The sequence below is a fragment of the Melozone crissalis genome, unplaced genomic scaffold (assembly GCF_028551555.1).
Source record: "Melozone crissalis strain CALT ecotype California unplaced genomic scaffold, PUWL_Pcris_2 ptg000016l_1, whole genome shotgun sequence".
Lineage (NCBI taxonomy): Eukaryota > Metazoa > Chordata > Aves > Passeriformes > Passerellidae > Melozone > Melozone crissalis.
This window is the reverse complement of record NW_026535794.1, coordinates 27,896,983-27,922,835: the sequence shown is the minus strand read 5'-3', so window position 1 is coordinate 27,922,835 and position 25,853 is coordinate 27,896,983. Positions and strand designations below refer to the sequence as shown.

Here is a 25,853-nt window from a genome sequence, read left to right as displayed (position 1 = left end):
TGTAAGTCTGTCATGTGTAAAACTAGGATAGTTAAACACTTTATATTCTTTGTATTTACATTGCTCCAGGAAGGAACAGTGTTCCTTCCTAAAGGGGATGCATCTGCAGCATTAGGATCAAAACTGGCTGTTTCTGGTTTTCAGTGAGCCAGAAATGTCCTAATTGACATCAGTGGAGTTTTTGTCTTCATTTTTTTCCTGTTTGCAGTGAAAATTTGTATCTGAGCAATTGGTATGAAAAGCTGGGTGTTAGTGCTGTTAAAAGGTCAATTTAAGTTTAATTCACAGAAGGCTTCTACTTTCTACTGTTAAATTAAGATAACAGATATTTCATTTATTTACTTGGATATATTTAAAATAGAAAATTAAAGAGATTGAATTAAATAAGGCAGTTTTAATTTGCACTATTAATTCTAGTTTAGAGATATGACAAACTAGAAATTCAATGTATCAAGCCAAGGTGTTAGCATATACTATGTTAGAAATTAATCACTTTTTCACCATCAAGTTCAGAGTGACCTTCAAAAAGTGGAAAATTGTAAAAGCACTTCAGTATATAGGAGAGTAGGAGAAGTGATGGCCCACTGCCAATCAGTTTTTTGTGACTTGAAGAATGGACACTGCCAGCTTTTGTGTCAAAAGAAAGGAAAGAAACTGTCCAAGAGCATGTTGTTGTATGTGGTAAGTAACATGCTGCTGCTAGGAACAGCTTTTTGTGTAGAAGAAGTGTGGATGTAGCTGCTTTCAAGCCCTGGCAGTGCATTTTGAGGTGCAATTCCATTGCAAGAGTCAAACAAATAGAAGAGGAAGAAAAACGTATTAAAAAAGTATATTCTAAACCATCATTGTTTACCCTGATAGAATTCTCTCTTCATGGTGGTAATTTCTGATCCAATAGATTTTATCAGGGAATGTGGCCTACATTCACAGTGGCCACAATGTATAATAATCCAGTGGAAAAGCTGCTAACAATGTGTTACTGTTATTCCTGCTACAGCCAGGGCTACAGTTTATATGCTATTAACACTCACAGGCATCCTTCCAAAAACACAGTATAGCAATGCTTTGTTGTGCTCTTTCTTTCTCAAGTTCCATCTTTCCTATTTTTTTTTTTTTTTTTTTTTGCCACAGGAGACTTGAAGTCTCTTTTAACTTTGTAAAATGGAAGTGTTTGCTTGTCATTCCTGTATTTATTGTAGGTTGGGAAGCCTGAAACCTTTGTTTTTAGGTGTTGTTTTCTTTTGAATTCTTTCTTTCTAGATCAGTTCACTATGATGTCTGGTTTCTTGATATTCCAGTACACCACCCCCCACCTGTCAGTGTTTTCTCATCAGTTCCATCTGAGAGGGAGGGTACACGTTAACTTGGTCCATGGTGACATGTGTGAGCAGATGAAGCTTGGAATTCACATTGAATTAATCCTGTATTCTTTTTACTTTCCTAAAATTGTTTGGCAGGAGTTTCATGTATACAGGGAATGAAGAATCTAACATAATTTTGGTGATAAAGTTTTAAACTGATGCTAATGAATACATCACTAAATTTATGGTTTCCTTTCCAGTAGATCCTCTGTTATTGATAGGTTTTGTACATACACATAGTATAGGTTTACATAAAGCTTACCTAATTTATTGTTTGCCTTCAGCATTTTTAACAGATTTATCATATTTTTGAAAATACAAGGGAGCTAGAGCAAATTATGTAGGTTTTTCAATCTAATTTCAGTATATGTTTACTGCCTTTTCTGAATAACTACTTTGTGTTCATGGATTACATTCTGATGATTTGTTTTATTATTTGCAACGTGTACAAACTTCTGCTTTGCCAGTTAAATCTTATTTTATGTTTTCCCAGTACTTATTTACAACACTTTTCTTGTTATTCTCATGCTCTTGTTGTGTGACAGTTTATCAGTTTAGCATCTTCTCTAGGTTTTATGATGCTCTTTGGTTTGGTTTGGTTTGGTTTGGTTTTGGTTGGGTTTTTGTTGTTGTTTGGAGGTTTTTTGTTTGTTTTGTTTTCTTTAAGAACAAACATAAAAGTTACATGATGCCAAATCAACAAGGGACTTCTGTAGTATCACAATAGTACCCCACATGCTGGAAAATAGAAGTGCCTTGTAGTTTCCCATCAATCTGTATTTGGCTTTTCAAGCAGAACTTGACAGGACACATAATTCAAGTCTGCTTGGGTTATTTTTTGTAAATTTTAACAGAGGATTTTATCTCCCTACAGCAATGATTTTTCACTAATTTTATAACTGATTTTTCACTGGATTTTTCACTAATATTTTTGGCTGATCTAAAGTGTCATCAGATTTTTCTTCTATGTTACCTGTTCTACTCTTAGTTCCTGTGGGTCTCTTATTTCTTTTCCAAATAATATATTATGTAACTGAAATTTTTATAGCATATGATTTGGCAAATTAGCTTGTACTAGGAGGGAAAATAAGTCCAACATTTAAGGGAAGATATTTCCTGTTTGGTATCCAGCTTGAGCTTTTGTTGTCTTCTCACACTGTGACATCCTGAAATGGGAAATGGAGATAATTTAACTTCTTCAGCTGTGACAACAACCTCTAAATCTGTCAGGAGGGACAAACTGCACCCACACTGATATTATTAATCCATAATGAGATATATTTTGTGATATATTCAAATAACACAAGAAACTCAAATAGTGAGACTTTCAAAAGTTTTATGTAAATATTACCATGTAAATTTACAAAGCCATGAACAGGTCAGTGTTGGAAGCCATGTTGTTTTGAGTGGAAGAAATGAGAAAACAGACCTGCTCTGCTGTGCCAAAAAATTCTTAAGCTGTTTGTTTTGCAAAATGTGGCTTGCTTATCATCACAGTTTGGTTATTTATTCAGAAAAGAAAAAGTAAACAGAGCCAGAAGAATAAATACTTCAGGGCTCTCTTTCCTGCATGGCACATCTCATGTTCAAAAGATTTAAGTGGAGTTAAAAGACTGTTTCACAGCCACCAAGGAGCTAAAGGACAGATGTGACACAAGGACCATCCTAAATTAGTATACCTGTCTGAGTATTCTCATGATAATTTTTGAAATTTTGGGTGCAGTTATAAAGTACCAAGTGCAAACAAGTTTCTCAAGAAGACAGGAGTGACTGTGAAAGAAAAAGAAAGGCAAATTATAGTTAAGTACCTCTATTGGTACTGCTAGGTTAGAACTCTGGGAAGAAGAGGGCAGAAATCCTTCTGCAGAGGGTCCTTAGCTTTCTGTAGCTTAACAGGTGCTTCAAAAAAAAATCCCACACAGTTGAAAGTAGACCTAAGTTTCAGCTGCAGAGAGACAAGGTAGTTTGTTTTTTCCTTACTTTCTTTTTTCTCTGTGTTATATATGCCAAATATTTTTACTTTCATTTAAAAAATATTTTGTTTCACATTTGAGTTAAATTTATTGGTAAGAAAGTTTACACTATTCAGCAGCCATTTGAAATATTCTGCCACTGGTATTTTCATCCATTCCAGTTCTGCAGAGTGTGGGCAAGAGCTAAGAGCTTCCAGGTGTCAGCAGGTATGGGAGCATCAGCTAAAAGGGGTAACTAAGGGGTAACTGCTCTTTACCTGTTTCCCCTAGTGGAAGACACACAAATTGCCCTTTCTCTGCTTCCTGCTTTTCAATTCTACATAGGTAATTTTATTGGAGAAATATAATAACTTATTTTGTTAATCAAATGTGAGAGTTTTTTTTTCTCTGTAAGAAAAGCCACAGTTGTTTTTCATAGCTTTATCTCTGCCATGAGTTGTGTACTAGAACTCTGTGGATAATGACATATTTCTGCCAACAATCTGTTTCCATGTATTTGTGAAAAAAATTGAGAGAGATTCTCTTCATTGTTCCTTTAAATTGTCCCTTTAAATTTTCATGACAAAAAAACCAAAAGCAAGCCACTGCCATGCTTATGAACCAAACTATTTGCTCTTCAGTATTCAGTTTTTCTCCACCATATATCAATTATGAATCATGACCCACATCAGCTGGGTGTTGGTTGTGTTTGTGTGTGCCTGCTGAAGGCAAACAGAGTAGCATGGCAGACAGATGCAGCATTTTTATATAGGTCGTATTACTCTGCTTAATTCATGTCCGTTTACTGTTAAGACCTTAGGCACAGTCAAGCAGTCAGGATAGTTTGTCTGCTGCCTTATTAGTGTGAGATTATTTCCCCCTTCAGCATTAATTAAATGAGATGCATTGATTTGTGCTGACTCTACAAAGCCCTCTGTGGCTACAAGGCTTATGTGGAGGATTAGAGAGGAATATCTGCATATCAGTGAATACTTTTGCAACAGCTGCTAGGAGTATCAATGTGAACGGAGGAATTTTGTATTTAATTGCTTATATGTACAATAAAATAAAATCTTGTATGGTATAACAGAGTTTATATAGTCCAAAATGTCTGTCACAGCTTGCTTTATCCACTTTTATTAGGATTTTTAGATGTGGCTTTTTCACTCTCAGTAGTCTAACCTGAAGCAATGCAAATTTATACAGAAAAAGAAAAAATCAGTGTTAAAATTTAATTGGGACTTTCTGTTGAATTTTTATTCAAAAGTAAATATATTTCCCCTTGGAAATTCTAATCTAGCATGGTAGTAAGCCTAGATTCTCAAACTGTTATTAAGATACATTACTGTTTCATAGCCTATATATTTTCTCTTATTTTTTAAAATCTATATATATTTATGTCATGTGTTTTCTTGCAATATGTTGTCTATTGCCCTGCACCAGAAGTCCTACCTCAGGCCTCTGAATTCTGGTGCTTCCACATCTGCCTTGTCAACAGGACATCAGTCTTAAAGCATCCATCAATCCAAAAAGCTGCAGTTAGTTCACCAGAGGAAGAATTACTGATGCAGGAGATAGTTAAGCATGAATAATTGCTCTCAGATTTTGAGCCTTTGAAGGGTAATCCTGAAAAAAAAAAATAAAAAATCTTATTGTGTTCAATACATCTTTCCATGGATCAACAGAAATATGAACACTCTCTAGAAACACATATCTTCTGATTAAAATGAAATACAAATAGTTGCATATTTCTTTATCCTGGAAGATGTGATACATGAACTTTTTATTTCCTGGAAAAAAAATCTATGAGAACAACATAAACCGTGTTTTCTTTGAAACATAGCATGACATTTACTCATGAAAGCAGGAGCATAATTCTTTCAGTCCTAGGGACAAAAGAGTTCATGTAAACATTTTGTGAGATGTTTATGTTTGTACCCTTCAACTGGAGTAGTCAGTCTGCTCCTACACATTGCACATGCAGTTTGTGGGGAAAGGTCTAATATCCACCTACTTGTCCTGCTTTGTCATTAGAGAAAATGTGAAGTCCAATAAAGTCCTCCATTATAAATTATCCATCACATCTGTTAATTACTTTGCTCTAGGAGTCCAGATTTTATAGCCAATTAGCAACGGGACAGTAAACTTTTCCCTTTTACTAATGAGTTCAGTTCATACTCTTAGTGGTTCAAAGCCATTTGTTAAATTGTGGTTCAGTAATCTTTAATGACAGAATAGCCATGTTCTCACTCATAACAGACAACTGCCCATTTCACAGCCTTATGTGAGCTGAAATAACTGAGAAACTACTGCCCTGGGAGCAGGCACAGGCCTTAGATATAGGCAAGTCTTTCCAACACCTCTCTGGACCATTCAGAGCTGTACCCTGTACCACAGTCCCATCTCTCCAACATCCCTCAGATGTTGTGAGGAGAAGGAAATGATGCTGTGGAACACTTCAGTCAGGATGAGAAACAGCAGGCAAAAAGTGAACTGCTGATGTCCAGAGAACATATCTTCAGCCCTTAAAGTGTTTGGTTTCTATTTCACTGTCCCTCCTTCTTCTTCTCACCTCTTCTTCATAGACATTTCACTGCTCTCATTCTTTCCTTCTCCCTGCCATTACCCTGGTAATTTCTTGCTTCTTTGAACCTCAAAGCTCTGGTATGACTTATGGTGCAATTATATTAACCAACCAGTCTGTGTGATATAATTGGGTGGCATTCCACCATAGAGATGTTCACCCACACACTGGAGGCTTGCTTCTGTAATAAGGTTCTATGCTAACACACACAGGGTTGGTCTAACACAAGCAGCACCTTTTCAAAGGTGATTTGATAAAACTGAAAACAATACTGAAAGTTTAAAAATGGCCCCTTCACATCCTTTTCATGTCAGAAACTATGTATCTGCATCACCAGTCTCATTTGAATGTAGTATTTCTGCTGACTTCATTTCAATATTTTTCTATATAACAATATTCGGTCTTCATTTGCTAAGATTTTTGCAGTGTGAACATTTTACAAGTAAAACCATCTGAAATTTAACAAAAACAGCAACAACGACAACAACCAAGTGCAAACTTTTCAAAGTTCTTTAACATCTGCTTTCTTGGATTTGAGGGAGGATTGCTATGAACTTACAGAGATCATCCTTATTCACCCTAAAAGATATTTGGACTTCATACACAAAAAAAGTCATCTGAGGTGACAACAAGTCCAGAGAAGCTTTTCCTGAAAAGTACCATTTGATAGGTAGTAAGTGGAGTGGAACAAGTAATTTTAAACAAGTAATTTATTTTTTAATTCACTCTTCTTTCTTGACTAAAGTGCTTTCTGTAAGCAATTTGAAGTGTGCTTCTTCCTCAGTTCTAAGGGACTCCAGTAGAATAGCTAAATGTCAAACAGTCTGTTGAGCAAAATACTGAGGCCCCTGAGAGGAAATATATGCCAAGGGATGAATATGCCAAAAATTTTTTGATGTCTGATATAACAAGGTCATTTTCATTCTGCATACTAATTAGTTATGGAATACAAACCAGAGAGCACAGTGTTTGTATTTCTTCCCTTTGTCCTCTATTTTGATTTGTGAGAACATTCTTCATTGCATTTCACTCTCTGGCCAGAGAATGCCAGCATAAGCTCTTGAGAGCATTTTGTTCTGTTTGTGCTTCACCAAGATATTACTTTTGGCAGGATGTTTATTTCTTTTCTTCTCTTTCTTTGTTTTCATGTAGCATCTCCTTACAATTCCCTTGACTTTATGTTCTGAGCCATTTATTTCCTCTTCCCTCTCGCTGTCTTTTCTTACCCTTTCCTCTATTCCTCCTTAGTCTCTCTTTTGTTTTGAATTCTGACTCTTTGCCATGAAAAGTAACTTCATGGAATTGCATCCTGAGTTGGCAGGGATCCACGAGGATCACAGAGTCCAACTCCTGGCCCTGCAGAGGACACCCCAAGAGTCACACCATGTACCTGAGAGCATTGTCCAAAGGCTTCTTGAACTCTGTCAAGCTTCATGCTGTGACCACTTCCCTGGAGAGCCTGTTCTAGTGCCCAAACACCCTCTGGGTGAAGAACATTTTTCTAATATGTAATCTAGTCTTTGTGTTCTTAGATATAGGCAAAAATTATTTATTTTCTTTTCCATCTGTTTGGAGAAGCTGTGAAATTCCTTTGTGGACCCCCTTAATTGTGTTAGTATACCAGTGGTTAGGGGTTTTTAATGCTTGTCTTGCATCTTACAAAATAATAAGTGTTTTTATCTCTGCTCTCCAAAAATGCTCCACACTTCCAGAATCTCCAAGTGATCCTACCTTGTTAGAGCTCCTTTTTGGTGCTTTCATTGATTGACTCCATTCTTATTCTCTTTTTAACATGTCTTTTCCATTCTTCTTGTGTGCTGTTTAGCTTTTAGATGTGGAGTTTGTGTCTTGTTGCTTTTCTGAGAAAATAGGAAAGAGGGAGGGGAGAGCATCATAGGCCCAACATCATGGAGATGGCACAGGAGAGAGCTGGATGGTGAACAGAAGCCATTCCATGAAGCTTTCAGGATTAAGGAGCCAGTATAAGATTGCAATTCAGTAGTTTTTCATTATAGGGTGTGTGGGTACTGTCATCTGGACCACTGCATCCTCTACAAAATGCATTAACATATCAGCAGGTTGCAGTTTTCATGCCATAACTCTTAATAAGACTCTGTATCTGTAGTAGGATGCTGTTTTCCCCTTTTTGCCTTCTATGGTAAGGCAGTTCTAGTGGCTGACTTCAATGTTCATATTTCATGGGTAGTATAAATGTTACTCTAATGATATGGTTTCATTTGATAATTTATGGATTCACTTGGAATATAGCTCAGGGTAATTAAAATGTTACCTGGAAATTGCATACAGTATAATGTATTTGATACAACTTCTGTCTGCAAGATTCTAAATGTGTTAAACTTTTTGCCCTTGCGTGGATGAATTGAAGAGAAATGAAACAAAATAATTTCTAGTTTGTCAATTATTTAAGTTTAGTATGTTCCACACAGGCTCCTTTTGGTAGGCTGTAAAATGTTATCCAAATCCCAAAATACCATGGTATCCCAGAGAAGATCTTGGCAAAGACTGGGAAGATCCCTTTGAGAGTTACTAAGACAATCTCAGAGGTCTTTGGACCTTAAAATAAAGTCTTCCTGAAGTAGCTTGTACTAATTCAAGTTACCTGCTTAAGGATATTTAAAGCAACTTGAATTTGGGTTTTTCAGTCCTTAATTACCAGAGATAAAAATTTCACAAATGGTAAATGGCATAACTGAGATATAGTAGAAAGATTTCTCCAGAAAAACAGTATTTAGAAGTTATGTTGTAAGTAAAAGCAGCATTTCAGAATCACAAGAAATTTCATCAAACAATGAAATTTTCACTTAGTTCTATCAGACAAGAAATATCACTAAACATTTTTTGTTTGAAGGGAATTGTTTCTTTTAACTTGATTTGGTTATTTTACATTTTCATTCAGTAGCTTCCTGATTGTGTGAGTACGTGGTGTTGTATAGCACCTGAGAGGACTTGTTGAAAACTCATTTGTGGTGCAAGTGCAGACTTTGGTATTTATGCAATCAAACTTCAGTGCAGGATGGAGCTCTGAGATAGGGTGCATCAGATTTCTAGGACTCAGACATGTCAGGTAAGGTGAAGCGTAATCAATTTTGCATCTACTGCTGCAGGGCAATCTATGTCACCATCTCTTATATGCAGGGATGTGAAAAAATTTATTTTGTCTAACATAGTATCACTTCATACACTTTCACTGAACTCGTTGCTCAAATAGCAACAGCTATTTAATAAATATGATTGTAATTCAAGGTAATAGTATTCTCATGATTTTAAGGAAGACATGTTTGGTGAGCAGTAGTTTTACAGTGCTCAAGTCCAGGATGTGCTCTTTATATTTATTTAAATATTTAACACTTCTAAACAGAGTAAAATCATACAAAATAAAAACATCACCTGAATTTGACCATAAAATACTGTAAATGCTACTGTATATTTAATTTTTTTTATCTAAAACAAATTAACTGTATCTAAACCAACAAATTAACTAGAAATAGGTATATAGAATTGAAAACGAAGTGGTTTGATTCTTTACAAACCTTGAGAGTGGTTTTTGTTGGTTCCTTTTGGAAGAGACAGAACAACTTTATTTAGAAGCATACGTTAAAAACAATTCAGCTCTGATGACAAGATTGATCCCCTTCGAATTTAAGAAATTCTATATATCTGACAAACCACTGAAACATTTGAAGCCTGGTGAACCATGGCAATCTTTTGAGGATGATCTTAAGCAAGTATGGAAAATTTTGCAACTGTTTTTTTTTAAATATTTTAATGAAATATTTTAATACAAGTTTAAATCCACCAAGGTTTTTAATTTGTAAAGTAAATATTTGCTAATGGTAAATACTTTGCAAATCTGACACAGGAAAGAGGAGAAGAGAGTTCAGGATATAGTTGTAGTAAACATGCAGTTAAGGCCAGCTTTTTATTTGATGGATTATAGCTTCTCCTTTAAATATTGGAATAAATTATACATATTGTAGAGCTATGGCATATGTTGCTTTTGAAAGAAAGACATTTTCACTTATTCAGTGAATTGAGGCCTCATGTTACTCCCTGCAGACCATGTCATACCCCCTTCCAACCTCTCTGGACCAATGACTTAACCAAAACAAACATCTGCTTTTCCATTCAGTGCAATTATTCAGTGTGATGCTGGGGGCAGATGGTTGTTAATCGGCAGATCATTAATGTGGCAGGCTACTCTCTCTTTTTAGCCTTAGAAAGGTCACAAGGTGTTAAGTTCCCTTGCTCCAGGCTGGCGAGATGCATTTCTTCTCAGTTGGATTTTTGATGTAATACTGCAATTGAATTACTTGATACAGTTGTGGAGTATCCTTTAATTAAACCTTATTTCCTTTTAAAAAATTACACGTATCATTTTACAGAGTAAGAATGATGCCGCCAAGAGATGGTTAGTGTCAATTACACTGTAGCTGTCAGAAAGTTTGAATGCTGAAATCTGGAGAGTGTGAATCCTAATCAGATGGGATGATGAGCAGTGTGGATGCTCAGCTGCTACTCTAACAGTCTCCAACTATATGTGTCAATTTTCTGCAGAATTTAATTTATCCCTAATGATGAAGAGATCTCTCTATTCACACAGTCCTGTCAAGTCAAACTTTGGAGAATCTAAATGAAGCAGACGAGGGCTTCAGGGAGAAGTCGCAAACTGACATGCTGAAGAGATTTCACTTTCTTTTCCGTTCATCCAGGGTATATTGAGGAGGCCTGTATTATTCCCTGTCCCTCAGACTGCAAGCTCAGTGAGTGGTCCAACTGGTCTCGCTGTAGTAAATCCTGTGGGAGTGGGGTAAAGGTTCGGTCTAAATGGCTGCGTGAAAAACCCTACAATGGTGGAAGACCCTGTCCAAAGCTAGATCACGTCAACCAGGTAATTTAATTTATATTTACATTATTGATATAGATTTTTCCAAACTTCAAATTACCCTTCTATCTGTATTTTTTGTTGTAGAAAAACAATGTAACATAAGGAGCAGATGTAAGTAGAAGAAATATGTGTTAGTTTAGAGTTCCTCAGGCAGTAAAGGATCTTAGTTCCTCATCTGCAAGAATTTTGCATATTTTGTGAACTGCAGATTGCAGACAATAAAACATGCTTACATGCAGATTTTGAAAACTGTGTGTCCAAAGATTTCTTACCTGAAGGGATTCTCCAAGAAAGATGAAGAGAAACTTTGTACAGAGTCATGTAGTGACAGGACAAGGCTTCAAACTGAGAGTAGATTTATATTACACATTAGGAAGAAATGGTGATGAGGCCCTGGAAGGGTTATGCAGAGAAGTGGTGAATGCCTCATCCCTGGAAATGTTCCAGGCCTGATTGGATGGGTCTCTAAGCAAACTGGTCCAGTGGAAGGTCCCTACCCATGGTAGGGGGCTTGGAACTAGATGATCTTTAATGTCCCTTCTAAACTTCTAATCTTCCAATATATGACGGGGGTAAAATGTCTTGTTACAGTTGCTCAAGCTGGCAAGATATTTAGTGTCACTCCTTCACCATCTTAGATCAGAAAACAAAACTCACACAGTCATCCCAGTGCCCCTTAGTGGGTTCTCCTCAAGCTGGAGCTTGACATTCTTGGGTATGCCTGCCCTGGCAGTGCAGTTCAGTCACAAATGCAATTCTGAAGTCTCCCAGCTGTCCCACAAACTGCACTTGGAATTGCAGTATGGAGCAGTCTGACCATACAGTCTGCATCCTCTTCAAGTGAAACTAAAATGTAAAATATGATCCAAGAGCACCCTGGGAGTGCTGGAAGGCTTGGACCGATAATAAGCATTTAGTCTTTGGGACCAAGTTTAGCACTAGCCCCAGTTAAACCCTGAAGTTTCTTTCCTTGGAGAGTTTTAGAAAGGAAAAAACATTCCTTGTCAATTAACTTATGCTCTTCAAAGTTGATTTATATTCATATTACTGTTGAATTTAATTTAGTCTGCAGAGGCATGTTAAACAACCACATGGTCTTTTCTGTAAATATTCAAAGATTTTAAAAAAATGTGCTCTCAATTTACATTTGAATAAAAATGCATGTTCTTAATATTATCCTATTGACATTTTGCTAAAACAAAATGAAATGGCTTGTTGATCTAATTTTCTACTTTAGGGGATGTAATTAGTTCTAATTTAGAAAATCCTAAGTGTTTAACCACAGCTAATAAACCAAGTTTGTGATCTACTTTAACAAAATACGAACTAGAATGAGGGTTGCTGGATTTGGGTCAGCATGTAAATATGCTTTAAATTAGGGGGAACGTGTTTCAATAGGAGCAAATTATAGTCTATACAAAAGTCTTTTTCCTTCTTTAATATTCATGTAGTACATAATAGGCTTGTATTTTTCTGCATCAAAGGTGATTTTGCTGGAGGTCTGTTCGCCGCTTTTATGCAGCACTATTGCCCTCTGCCGGTACTTTGACTCATTTGATTTGTGGTTACACGGTCTTCGACAAATAATAGTTGATTCCAAATGTAATTATTGTAAAAATAAAATTGAAATATAGTACTTTCATGAGAAGGACATTCCATAGCTAATGCCAGGATGTTGAAAAACATAAAGCCTGTATTTTTCATTTTTAAATACATTCCCTTTCAATCCAGAAACATTGAGAGAAATGCTCAGATATTCTAATTTTGAATTAGTTATTTAAACTAAATATGATCACCATTCAGCTGGGAAAGAACTGACTTTTCAAAATCATCATTCAGTAATCATTCATTGTAATGTGTTTAAGTTACATATTTATTACTTAATAATGTAACAGTCTTATTTGCATACATATGACCCATAGTGGTAAAATTGGATCTTTGGTGCCCACAAGTGGGAGTACTATGATTTATAAAAGAACTATGCTGTAAGATGCCATCTAGGAATTATGAACCTGGGGAAGGACTACAACATGTTGTCTAGCCCAGGGAACAGGAGATGGGAGGGAGGATGTTGGCAGACTGCTAGTACAGACATAAAAGGCTGTTGCAAAGAAGGAGGAAATAATCCATTTTCCATGGCCATCATGGGTAGGATAAAAGCAGTGGGCTTACACTGCTGCAAGAAGATTTGGGTTAAGCCTTGGGAAAACTTTCTAATAGTAAGGCCAGGGAAACACTGAAGTAAAATCCTTAAGACCTTGCTAAGAAGTTGTTCAGTGTCTCTCAGGGCTGACATGTGTGCCTGTGATTTGAGGAAGGATGAGCACAGTGAAAGCTGGATGTGTCACTCAATGTCATGCCAGGGTTGTTCCCAAGTCACACTCCAGCTGAATAAAGCTTGCTCAGTACTCACTTCAGTAGGCTAAAAGACATCATAATTACAGTAATAATGGAGTCAGGTTTGATATAAAATCATGTCAATGGCTATAGAATGGTTTCAAATGAAGGGACTAATCTGAGACTGTTAGAGAAATTAAGGACATCCATCTTTTCATTGATTACAAGCATTATTTTCCCCCTTATCAGGAGCAGGATGGGTATGCAATTCTTATACCACCAAACTGCTGTGGCCTGCAGTCATAGCTACAAAAATGCCAGTAAGGTCAGGAGAACACCAATCACATGTGCAACGCTATATAAAGTTCTCCTCTGGCTTTCTGTCAAGATATCCAAATTTTATGTTACTGCAAAAGCTGTTGAGTGTGTGCGGTTTATGTATTTCTTCTTATGGTAACCAGGGTAAGACATATAGACATTTTCCTGAATTAAGGCTTCCCTGTTCTCATTTTGAAAATTCTGGAGAAGAATTCTAAAGAACAAATTTTCAACGGAGTCCAGTACCTTCCCTAACATGCATTTTTACCACACTTTTGTGCCTTTTATTGTTAATGTAGTTCAGAGAAGGAAGGCCTATGTGTGTTGACTGTGCTGGTGGTCTTGTGCATGAGCTGGTCAGCTGCACAGTGATATGATATCAGACTACACATTTAGTGTCCAAGGCATTCTATTTTCTGTGGTATTTTGTTGCAGGTTAACCATCAAACATCAGCAATCTTTTTCTAGACAAGAAGGGTTACTGAAAAGAAATCAAGAACTTGTTTGAGACAAGTCTTAGATTTTTTAGCAGTTTTGATTTTGCTGACTTGATACCTAGAAGGATATGTCAAATTAGCTGTTATAATTTCAAGGCAATGGGCTTTAAGTAATTTATGCATAATTAAGATATTCCAAGAAGGATGTAGAAACTTTGGAAGGATGAGAATTGACAGTTCCATTTATTTGTTTGAATCTATTGCACCTAATGCTGTCAGAAGAATTTCAATTGATAGAGAAGTCCAGTGTCCTCCAAAAACACTGAGGATTTTCTCTTATCTAAGAGAGACGGGATTCCCTACAGTGTGAAAGTTTGATGCTCATTATAGGCAAAAAGGGAAAACAGTTCAACTCTCTAACCAAGAGACTAGGTAATGTACAGTTTCTTCCCACCAGTTGTGATTTATAAAATTTATTTTCTTCCAAGGGCAAACTTTTTACAAGATGCCTTATGATAGCAAAGGAGATCCAAGAGAAAAAAAATAATGCCTTTTTTCTTTGCAGAACTAACAGAATATTGTCTATAATAAAATTCTATGTTGTCTATAATAAAATTGTGTCTAAACTGATTCTGGTTAAATACTTATGCTTCACTTATACAATTCTAACTTTTTCTCTTTGCTTTTTTTCTTTCTTTTGGGTTCATGAAAATACTTTCTTCAGGCACAGGTGAGTGTTTATAAAATAGAGATTTAAGCTCAACATGTGCTTCTTGCTCAACATGTGCTGTCTGTCCCATTTTTTGTAATGTGTGTTTGAGTCAGTACATGGAACACTGTAGAAATTGCTATATGAGATGCCATTTAAAAATTTGCATTCAAATCTAAACATAATACTAGTTCTGGTACACAAATACATTAGAGTGATTTTAAGCATACACAATGAATAAATAAAGTGAATGAAATTATTGTATAATTTCTCTTGAGGTCACCTCTCCTTAGTGATACAAAACCCTCACAACTAATAACTGGGATAATAATATAATAGTGGGATGGAATCATAGAGAAGAGATGTGAAGGACAGAGCTAAAGTACTACCAGAGTTTTAAGAGCATTTTTTAAAAAGCGGTACTCATGAGCTAGCATGTTACAGACTTTATGTTATTTCTGTTGATGTTTTTGGTGGAAATGGCACAGCATGGGCTTAGTGGCAGAGAAAACCAGAGAACCCAGCATTCAATAGTTTCTGTCTTTTTTTGATTTCAGTAGTTTTCTAGCAAGTACTTAATCTGTATTATTACCACAGTGTCTAAATCATCAAGTTAATATTTTTTTTCATTCTTCCCAAGAGCATTAATGCTTTTTTTCTGTATGATCACTTTTGCATGTTTATCTTACTTGTGTGCCCCAAAACTGACACTGAGTGTGGATTCCAGGTGTATGAGGTAGTTCCCTGCCACAGTGACTGCAGCCAGTACATATGGGTAACTGAGCCCTGGAGTGTCTGCAAGGTGACCAACGTGGACTTAAAAGAGAATTGTGGAGAAGGTGTCCAAACAAGGAAAGTCAGGTAAAACAATATTGCTCCTCCTTCACTTTAAAGAACCTTCACTTTCAGTTTTGGCTGTATTTCATTTGATGTAATTCTATGTAATGCCTGATGTTGAGTCCAGACCTGGAGCCTGGCTGATATAAATCAGAATAGATTCAGGGAGTGCAATATGATTCTGTCTACTTGTTATGGATATAGACCTTGATTCCTAATTTAATCTATTAAATTAGGTAATTAAAAGGCATCTGTGTAAATTAAGGATTAATACTAAGAATATAAAATTTTTGAAGTTGTAATAGTTCTGGATTTAAAGTTGCCAGTGAAGTATGCACAAAATATGTCTAAACAATAGGTGATTTGCATTATTCTGGTTTAGAGGTCAGCTAATGTCAAGCAAATCACCTGCCCAGGGGCTCCCTGGAAATCACTGATAGGGATTGTCTAAATTATGTGCATGCCTTTATGTTGCTGTCATCTGTGAAAACAAGGATTGTTTTTGACTCTTCAGCTTTTCTTGGTCATTCCTAGATCAATACTTACTTAATTTATGTGAGGGCAGAATGTTAAAATGCCTCAGAATACTGTAGAGCACATACCATATGAAATCCATAGCAAGTGAAGTTGATGTGCAGTTCTTTTTTCCAGGTGCATGCTAAACACTGTGGATGGTCCATCTGACACAGTAGAAGACTATCTGTGTGATCCTGAAGATATGCCACTTGGTGCTAGAAAATGCACACTGCCATGTCCTGAGGACTGTGTTATGTCTGAATGGGGATCATGGTCTCAGTGCTCTTTGGTAAGAAGTATAATGAAGTGCCACATTTCTGGTTTTGGGAGGGTAGTTAAAAAGTGTATGTATGATGTGTTTTGCAAAGATGCTGAACTGATAACACCTGTATATATATCTATATATAGTGTCATCTTTAGGGTTGTTTTGTGTTGGCTGCAAATGAAGTGTGACAATACTTTCCATTAAGCTAAATTCTTCCAGAACTCAGACTAAAATGTGCCCAGTGGTCACTCTTCCCAGTGTGGGGTGCCTTCTGTGTAGTGGAATAGCTTTGGCAGCGGCTTGTGAGTTTGTCTTTGAGCCTAGCTCTGAGCCTCTGCACGGCAGCACAGTCACTGAACTAAAAATGTCACTATCCTGATACGAGTGACAAAGTCTGCAGATCAAGACTGAGTATAGAAAAATAATTTTGGGTCTTCTCTCCCCTTCCTTCCTGACAGGAATTTCAAAAAGAAATGTCAAAAAAAACCCCAAAAAAACCAAAAAACCAAAAAAAAACCCCAAAAAAACCCAAAAATAAACAAACCACCGAAAAGGGTTTCAGGACCTCTGAGAGGCTTTGGTGCACTACATTATAACATTTGGAAAGTGAGCATCTCAATATCCTGTTTATGAGTGAAATAGTTCCAAAGTACTAATAGTGTACTTTGGAACTATTTCACTCATATATGCATTGGTTAGGAAAATAGAATGGTGTTACCAAGTTAGGTTAAAGAAAAGAGTTTCTCTTATACATTAGGAGGAACCTGTTGTTTTACACTTGTGTTTTTTGAAGGGATTATTTAAAAGGTTATTGTATTGCTGCATAAAGAGGTATCAGTGTGCCAAAATATTTAAGCTGTTTCTAATCTTACCTTCAAGCCTTGCAATGGAAGTAGTGTCCGTGAAAGGTCAGCTGAATGCCTTAGACAACCAGATGATGGAAAGCCTTGTCCTGCTGCCACCGAGACAGAAGCCTGCACTTTGAACAAGAACTGCTACCACTATGACTACAATGTGACAGGTATTTGTGTTATGGTGACAGCCTGGGACCACATCTTACAGATCATTTCCATTCACCTTACAGGATGGATTTTTCTGCTTTCCATTCTTTCCCAGACACAGCTGTGGAACTTGTGCTGAAAGCTGACTCAGGCTGTTTGATCCAGAAAAAATATTAAATTGATAATTTGTGTGTGAAATCTGCATGTTCTAACTCCAGGAAAAGTATTTCTCATATAATTTTGTAATTTACTCAAAATCCATGCAGACAAAATCAAATCTGCACTTTTCAGGAGGGTACCATGACATTGACATTTGCAGTAAGGTCACTGTTTCCAAAAACATGTAGCAACTGGGCTCCGTGAGCCTTTGCATGTGTGAAAGTTGCTTGTGAGGGTTATTTTAGGCCATCAGAATTAGGTGGGAGACTGGATCATTATGAATTCTATCTGAAAGTCTGCAATGCTAATGAGTTCCTCCTTTGCAGACTGGAGCACGTGTCAGCTCAGTGAGAAGGCTGTCTGTGGCAGCGGTATCAAAACGCGGATGCTCGATTGCGTTCGCAGTGATGGCAAATCGGTTGACCTGAAATACTGTGAAGAGGTGAGTGGGTACCTGTGAGAAAGCTCCCTTCTAATTGTGCTAATTAATACTGAGCCAACTGAGCTGTATGGCATCTTCACCAGATGTTTTGCAACGCTGTTCATGGATTGTTAAGTACCTCTGAAATGAACTGAGCCATCAACTGATTTTTATACTATTTCCTTTGGTTACTTTTAAGTGCCTCTGTGAACATATGCTAATTATTATGTCCTGAAGGAAATTACTTAGAAACAATAATTAATAAAGTAGAATAAAGGTAATAAATCTCAATCAGAATACTAATCATAATTCTAATTTGATACAACTTCTGCATGGAGTTTTGGACACCTGCCAGTATCAATCATTTACTCAATGTGTTGGAAAATATTTCTCACGTGTCATTCTGCAGCTGGGCTGAATGCTAGCTTCTTGTATCCAGCTGTGTGATGCAAAAAATACCCAAGCTAGTGTGAAACAACGTGCAGCACGAATGTAATATTAAGTAGGAGTGTATAAGTAAAGCTAGCTAGCAGATAGGAACTCTAAAGTTTTGAAGGAGCCATTTTGCAAATATTCAAACAAACCTCCAGTTTGACAGCACTGGTTTCCTGACATTTTGTGCGTCGGTCCCAGTGCTTTCAATTGCATGGAGTCTGTAGTATAAAAAAAACCATGAAAACCAAAAAAATCCAAAAAAACTCCAGTACTACTTTAAGGGCCATTCTACATGCATTTCTGATGGAAAGTAACTGCACTTGTTTCAACTGCCGTTCCCCAACTACCATGACATCAGAAGTAAAATAACTGGCAATGGGGAACAAAGGGGGAAAGGCCCCCACAGCAGCTTTGGCACCAACATCAACAGCTTTTCTTCAGGACCCTTCTGGCTACTGTCTGCTCTCAGGATGTTCCCATAGCAAAGAGTCTCATCAGAAGTGGAGGGAGTCAGGAAACTCATCATTTACTTTGGACTATAATTTTGTAATGGCGTATCTGACCGACTTAAACTTCTCCAATCTCCTCTGACAACCTGGATTCTTGAATCAATGAGTTCTTATCAACGGCAGAGAGTTACTTCTGTCCCATGTTCCTCCTTCCCTCATAGTTCTTGGGTTTCTAATAAAATCTAATAATTTCACAGAACCATAAAATGGTTAGGGTTGGAAGTGTTCTTGAAGATCATCACCCTAAAGATCAAAGGCCCTTCTGTGGGCAGGGTCACCTTTCACTCTAGCAGGTTGCTGAAAGCCTCCTCCAACTTGGCCTTGTGAACACTCCCAGGAATGGGACAGCCGCAAAAATGAGGTCTCAAGAAAAAATGCAGGGTATGACTTCCCTAAGTCATACCAGCAAGTTGCTGTGAAGTTAATAAGGCAATGCATTAATGTTTTTATAATGTTTTAATGTGATAAAAAAGAGAAAGAAATGTCTGTCATTTCTAAGAGGTTGCAATATTGATTAATTAATACCAAGACATGATGTAAAATATCCATCCAAATAAATATTTCAACAGAAAGAAATATCATTTATTTGATTTTATGGCAAAATATATTTCTTCTACCATAAAACCAAGAAATTATTAAAAAAAAAATCCAAAGATTTAAAACAACATTTAGAACTGATTACATTTTACACTGAAATATCATTTCAGAAAACCTCTGGAGTTTTCCTGCATTTAAGAAATGAAAGTTTGTTATTCAGAATAATAATGAGAGCAAGAATACAATATCTCAAGAGCTACTTGCTGTAGATGACTAGCCAACAGACATCACTGCGGTGATGTCCTGGATTTATCAATAGATCATATAGAGATACATCTTGTAGAAAGCTCTGATCCACTCCCTAGTCACACAGTTAAGACTATTTGCTGAATTATGGATGTGTAAGCAGCGGTCCAACAAGGTCAGAGGCTGATCCAATAACTGAGGAGTAAAACCTGTTAACCTGATTAGCAGGAAAGCCAAGCTGTTCAGACCTTAACAGACCCTTCACTCTAAAGATATGAAAGCCAACTCTGTGACCTTGCAGGTCATGAGAGGAGAGTATTTTAGAAATTATCAAAATGTGAATACTTATTATACACTTCTTGCTAATGATCATTCAGAGTGGGAGTTTCCACTGTGTTTTCACATTATATGTGCAGTGCAGAAATATTAAGTGAAGTTCAAATAAGGTGCATGTGGTTGGAAAATCTGATGAATAGGAGAAATATGAAGTAATTTTATAATGACCTAGGTAATGAATTTTCTCTGGGCTATCATAAAACTTTGTACTAGATGTATGAGTAAAGATCTGCTTAATTTATGTGTAGGTACATATACTGAATTATGTTTATTAGTATTATATGCAAAGAAAAAAGCTCATAATAGATAAACCTACACTAATCCTTATGAAATTAAGACTCACTATTGCAGTGAGTTTCTATATAATATATAGTTCAAGAAAGCAATAAAGCCATATATAAAGAAAACCTGGATGCTGAATTTTGTCTATAACCATCTCCAGGTATGAGCATCAGCAGAGTTAAATGCTAACATTCCATCTGAGCCCCTGTGTTCTGGTTTCCTTATGTGTCCATGTGATCTTGTGTTTATTTGAGTTGATCAGCTAAAGAAGGTAGCCAGTCATCCTGACTACTGCCAAGATAAAACAATTTCCAGAGCTTATTTTCAGGTCCTGTTTATGTTAATGTAGTTCTCTTCAAACTCTCAGAGCATAGTAATACGTGGATTACTTGGTTTCTGCTTATGACAAGAACTTGACTTTCTTTGAATATTTAAAAATCAAATCACCAAAAGCAAGCTGATCCTGTTCATATTCATTTTTATAGACTTATTGCATTCATTTACCTTTAATTAAAGATGGGAAAAGCCTAGAAACCAGCAGTTGTGTCTGCATTAAAGCAGACTTTGCTGGTTTATTGGTGAATAGTCTGCTTGTCAGATTACATGATTAACCTCCAGCAGCAGGGTTTAATCTTTAGTGCCAAACATTCCCATAAATGAGTACAGATACTTGGGGATCACAGGATTTAAGGAGCATGCTGGTGTGGCAGCCTGCTGCCCCTGGCATGTGTGACCAGAAGCACGGATTGCACAGGGGTGGCTTTCAGTACTTGACGTTTTTGAGTCACAAACCACAGCTCATCCAGAACAAAACCTTTAGGGTCAGGGAGCTAATGAACACTTTTTCAAATGTTTTCTAAGCTCTTCAAGTTGAATTGTGACTCATCAGTTCAAGGAAGGAGAGGGACGAGAAGGGAATATGTGAATATTATTGAACTGCAACCTGTCAGTTGTTCCCCAGATCTATTTAAGCAGCACTTCAGTATCTAAGACATGCAAATAGGAGGTCACTGTGGGTAATCTGGCCTTCATGGGTAATCTGGCCTTCAGCTTTCTCCTCTTCACTGTTAATATCTTTCTTGGGCTTTTCCCTCTTGAGCTGCTAAAGTCCAGCTGAGAAGACCAGTCTTGAAAGAGAGCAGTCATGTTTCTATAATTGGCGGGAATCAGTTCAGCAGGCTTTAAAGCCTTTGCTCCAAAGGTTTGACCCAAATGTGGACTTCAAAGAGGGCTCTCTAGCTTCCTAATCATCCAAATTCCAGATTATCCAAAGGTTTCAGGTGTTGTCTGTGTGTGATAGCTGTATAATCAAGGCTATAGTGAACTACTGAGAAAAGCCAAGAACTCATTCTTTGATGTATAAAAGCAAACAGAGGTCTAAACCCTCATCTGTCTCAATAAATGGTACTGTAAATGCAAATTTAAAGCTTGGTGAGTCTATCAGGAGGAGATATTTTCAGTACTTGTGGTAGTTTATTTATGGAGAGCATGTTAATGTTGTGCCTAATTATTGCTCTATGCTTGTGTTTAGTAGGAAAGAGTGGGTTTATCTCCTTTTTAGTGTCTTAAATGCTGGTTTTATATAATTAACTTTTCCAGTCGTTAAGATTAATAGGTTTTTAAATGTCTAGTTTGCTTTTTTTTTTTTTTAACTAGGTGGAGGTTTTTTCTAGTTAAAGATATTCGCAATTCCCTAGGATTCTGAAATGCTTCAATGATGATCAGGGTCTGCTGGTGAGGTCCAGTGAACAGGACAGTCCTTTGTGTAGATCTGTTCATACTGGCAGGACTGATTTTCTTTCATACTTCAGATCATACACCCTATAAATGACCTACCCTTTTAACTCAGCTGTGCAGGATGCAGGTGTTATTATGCTAATATTTTTGCCATCAGTCACATTTCATCTTGCATCATATATTCTCATATGTGTTAGTGAGAATATCTCTTTCCTTGCATGGATGGAGAAAATTTAGAGTGTATGAGTTTATAAGAACATAGAAATGGTTGTCCAGGATCAGACCAAAGGAGCATGTAATTGTTGTGCCATGTCCTGAGCATGATTATAAAACTCTTCTTTCCCCAGAGCAGGACTTTAGGTTGAATCACACCTGGAGAAAAACAGAGAACAGAATATATTTTTGGGAATACTTGAGTCTTGAGATAAATTTCTCTGTCCCCTTCTCTCAGACTTACTTTATGGATGTTAGAGGATTCTGGGTTTTTTGCAAAGCTTTTCAGAAAAAAGTGCAAATATGTAAATTTTTTGGAAAAATAATTGTCAGTGTCATGTCAATATCTTTGTATGGATAGTAGAATAGAATAGAATAGAATAGAATAGAATAGAATAGAATAGAATTAGTAAGGAATGAGTATGAAGCACAGACATACAAGAGTTTCCACCTACTCCTTTCACATCTTCCACCTGTTTTCAGCTCTTGAACTGCATTTGCCTGATGGGGTTTCTGTGAGTTTAAACCTTCAGATTTCTCTTCCATTATTTTTTTCAGTCTCTCTTGAGCTCCTGTAAACTCTCAGCATCTGCAACATCTGAATATCCAACACATGTTCATCCTCCTCTTTTTGCTACTTTTGAACTTGGCTTCTATTATCACTTCAATTCACTTATTAATAGCTGCTTAGTAATTTTGCATTCTTCTTTCAAAGTACTTCATACATTGTTTTGGCCCTCACCTATTGTAAAAAATAATACTGTAGAGATGAAGCCCTTCATTTATAGGTTCCAGTTTAGAAAATGACTGACAAAAATGGGATTTATGCTTGTATATGAAGATCAGTATATGCATTAAGACTGTCTTAAACTGAGAATTTTAAATGTATTAGTTACTTTACTTTTTTGCCTTGCACTGATGATACAGGCCTGGAGTTTTGTGCTAACCATTTAACATTTTCTTTTAGCTTGGTTTGGAAAAGACATGGCAAATGAATACGTCCTGTGTGGTGGAATGTCCTGTGAACTGTCAGCTCTCTGACTGGTCTGCTTGGTCTGAGTGCTCTCAAACATGTGGCCTTACAGGTCAGTACATACCTTTGGCATATTTTAAAGACTGAGACTTCCTTTTTCAGTTTATATAAGTATTTGAAATAGAGACTGTATCTCATTGAAGCTGGGTAGCATATCACAGCTGAAGAGGAGATAATTGTTGGACAAGCATATTGCATTTTAATTTTCTTTGGGCCTTAGTGAAGAATCCTCCGTTTTCTGCAAAATCTGCATGTAATGTTTCCCACACAGACAGTGACAGAAAGTTGCAAGTCCTTGTTTGCTGTAATCAGACAATTATGGGAGACATATTTCCGTGTTAACTGAGGGGAGAACACAGCATGCTGGCCTCTTCTAGCAGCGAGCCCCAGATGAGGAGCAGGAGTCTCCACTGAAATTGACAAACATGTTGTCACATTCATAAATAATATTTTTCTTCAGGCTTCTGAACTAGGAAATTACGACTTTTGTTTGCTGTTACAGGAGCAATCCTAATCAGGCATCCTCCTACACTTACACTACAAACAAATGACAGAATATAAAATGTCTGACTTGGAAAATATGAATCCACATAACAGACAAGAGCCAACAGATCAGCTTTATAATTAAATTTGTCAAATCTGGAAATACTTTTCAGCAAAATAGAACCATCTTGAGGAATAAATCAGTCTAACCACTTTGTTGTTAGTTATATTGCTGGTTTTTGTTACAGGAAAAATGATCAGAAGAAGGACCATAAATCAGCCATTTCAGGGTGATGGGAGACCTTGTCCTTCTCAGATGGAGCAATTCAAACCCTGTCCAGTAAAACCGTGTTATCGATGGCAATATGGTCAATGGTCTGCATGCAAAGTAGAGGTAAAAGCCATATAGGACTTAGAAGTTATGTAAAGTGTGGATTGAGGCATATTTGTGATATGCCTGGATACCTCCTTATTAATTCTTTAAACAATTTGCTTCCACCTCTCTTACATAAAAACTAAAGTTTGTTTTTTTCCTTAAATTTCATATTTATCAATAGATGCAACATTGTCTTACAGATCTTCAGAGTATAAATGTAAACTTTGGTACCTGAGCAGCTTCTTTGCTAATAATTTAAATATGTCTATTGTAAAAGAATATCAGCAGAAATATATTCACATATTAAAAGAGATGTTCACTTGACATACTGCTCTGGTTGTAATTCAAAGGCATAATTAGCTCTGTAATTTAAGGAACAAGTAACAGTGAGCAAAAATTTTCGGTTGGGTTTTTTTTTTGTTTCATAAGTAGTGAATCATGTCTTCTCTTTTTTATCTTCTTTTTTCTCCTTATTGGAATGAATAAGTAGTTAAGTAGAAATACTAGGAGATAGAGTGACATGTAACTCAAATCTAGCCTTTTGGCACTTTCTTCTGTTCAGTGTTAACAATATATGTTCTCCTCCTGTAGGATGCTCAATGTGGAGAGGGAACACGAGTGAGGAACATCTCCTGCGTGGTTTATGATGGATCCATTGAGGATGTTGGCAAAGTAGTAGATGAGGAATTCTGTGGAGACATAGAGCCTATTATAGATGGTGACAAGAAGATAATACTTGAGGAAACGTGCACTTTCCCTTGTCCAGGTAACAAAGCTGTTCAAACAAATGTTGCATTTCAAGATTGCTTGGGTGTCATTATAGCTATTAGGGCCTAGCATTAGCCACAGGCAATTAAATCTTTTTCATCTGCTTTACTGATTGGATTTGTCTATCAAATGACCAACAGAATTACTTTGTAGGAGTGGCTTCATGATAATCAATCAATTATAAAAAATACTAGATTTTAAATTTATAAAAGACATGATCTCTCTGTCACAGTTTGTATCTATTTTGTATATATTTTTCACAAAATCCATTGAAATAAACCCTGTATTTAACTCTGTAAGAAAGGGTGTTGGTTTACAGATAAATATTAGTGTTAAGTGTGTAGACTATGTAACAGCTTTATTAATACTTTTACCAGTGGCTAAAAACTTGATGCCTTTTATGGGTGTCTAAGGAAGATAAACTAAGATCTCCTTTTTTTTTCTTTAGAGGTTTTATTCCAAATGAAACTAAAGTTTTGGTCTCTGAGAAAACATGAGTGCCTCTAGTTGTTTAGGTCTCTGGATGTGACATGCTCTATCATTGCCTTTGTGAACTGAATCTAAAGGAGGTGTTTTGAATGATCAGGTCCATGATGCTCATAATGAGAAGGATTAAGAGCATAGAAGAGCTGTTTAATTTCCAGTAAAAACACTCCAGTTCATTCCAAACACTTACTTGTAGAATTTGAAGTATATTGCTGTTTTTCAATAGTTATTAATGATGAGTCTTCAGAAGAGGTGATAAACTCCTTCAGCTTTAATGTAGCTATCATTTCATACCAACACTCTATTTTCATTCTCTTGAAACTCTCCTCTTTCCCAGAGTTTTTTCAGATTGGACTGAAGGTAAAGTTGTCTCAACAAATAGAAATTAATAAGAAATTGAGAGATTTCCATCACTGCTTTGTACATTGCATTCCATTTGCATAATTTTCATTATTTTTGCTTCTTAAATGGAAACTGGAAGAATACAGAAACTGCAGTTATGTTTTCATATTAGTGAATTTTATAAAAAAAATATAGCAGCTTACTGATTGCTTTAAAAATTTTGCTGAGCAGGGACCTGTTCTTCAACAATCTCGCATTTAGCCAGCA

At 36.5% G+C, this 25,853-nt stretch overlaps 1 protein-coding gene across 1 annotated transcript in view; it reads left to right on the top strand.

Moving 5' to 3' along the window:
* The window catches only part of THSD7A (thrombospondin type 1 domain containing 7A), a 191,198-nt gene that overhangs the window by 150,634 nt on the left and 14,711 nt on the right, over window positions 1-25,853 (top strand). Inside the window, exons 15-23 of the mRNA XM_054273356.1 lie at window positions 10,628-10,806; window positions 14,620-14,625; window positions 15,332-15,465; window positions 16,093-16,246; window positions 17,102-17,243; window positions 17,709-17,824; window positions 23,066-23,183; window positions 23,863-24,008; window positions 24,582-24,756. Coding sequence (XP_054129331.1) covers window positions 10,628-10,806; window positions 14,620-14,625; window positions 15,332-15,465; window positions 16,093-16,246; window positions 17,102-17,243; window positions 17,709-17,824; window positions 23,066-23,183; window positions 23,863-24,008; window positions 24,582-24,756 — 1,170 coding nt within the window. The remainder of the gene's footprint in view (window positions 1-10,627; window positions 10,807-14,619; window positions 14,626-15,331; window positions 15,466-16,092; window positions 16,247-17,101; window positions 17,244-17,708; window positions 17,825-23,065; window positions 23,184-23,862; window positions 24,009-24,581; window positions 24,757-25,853) is intronic.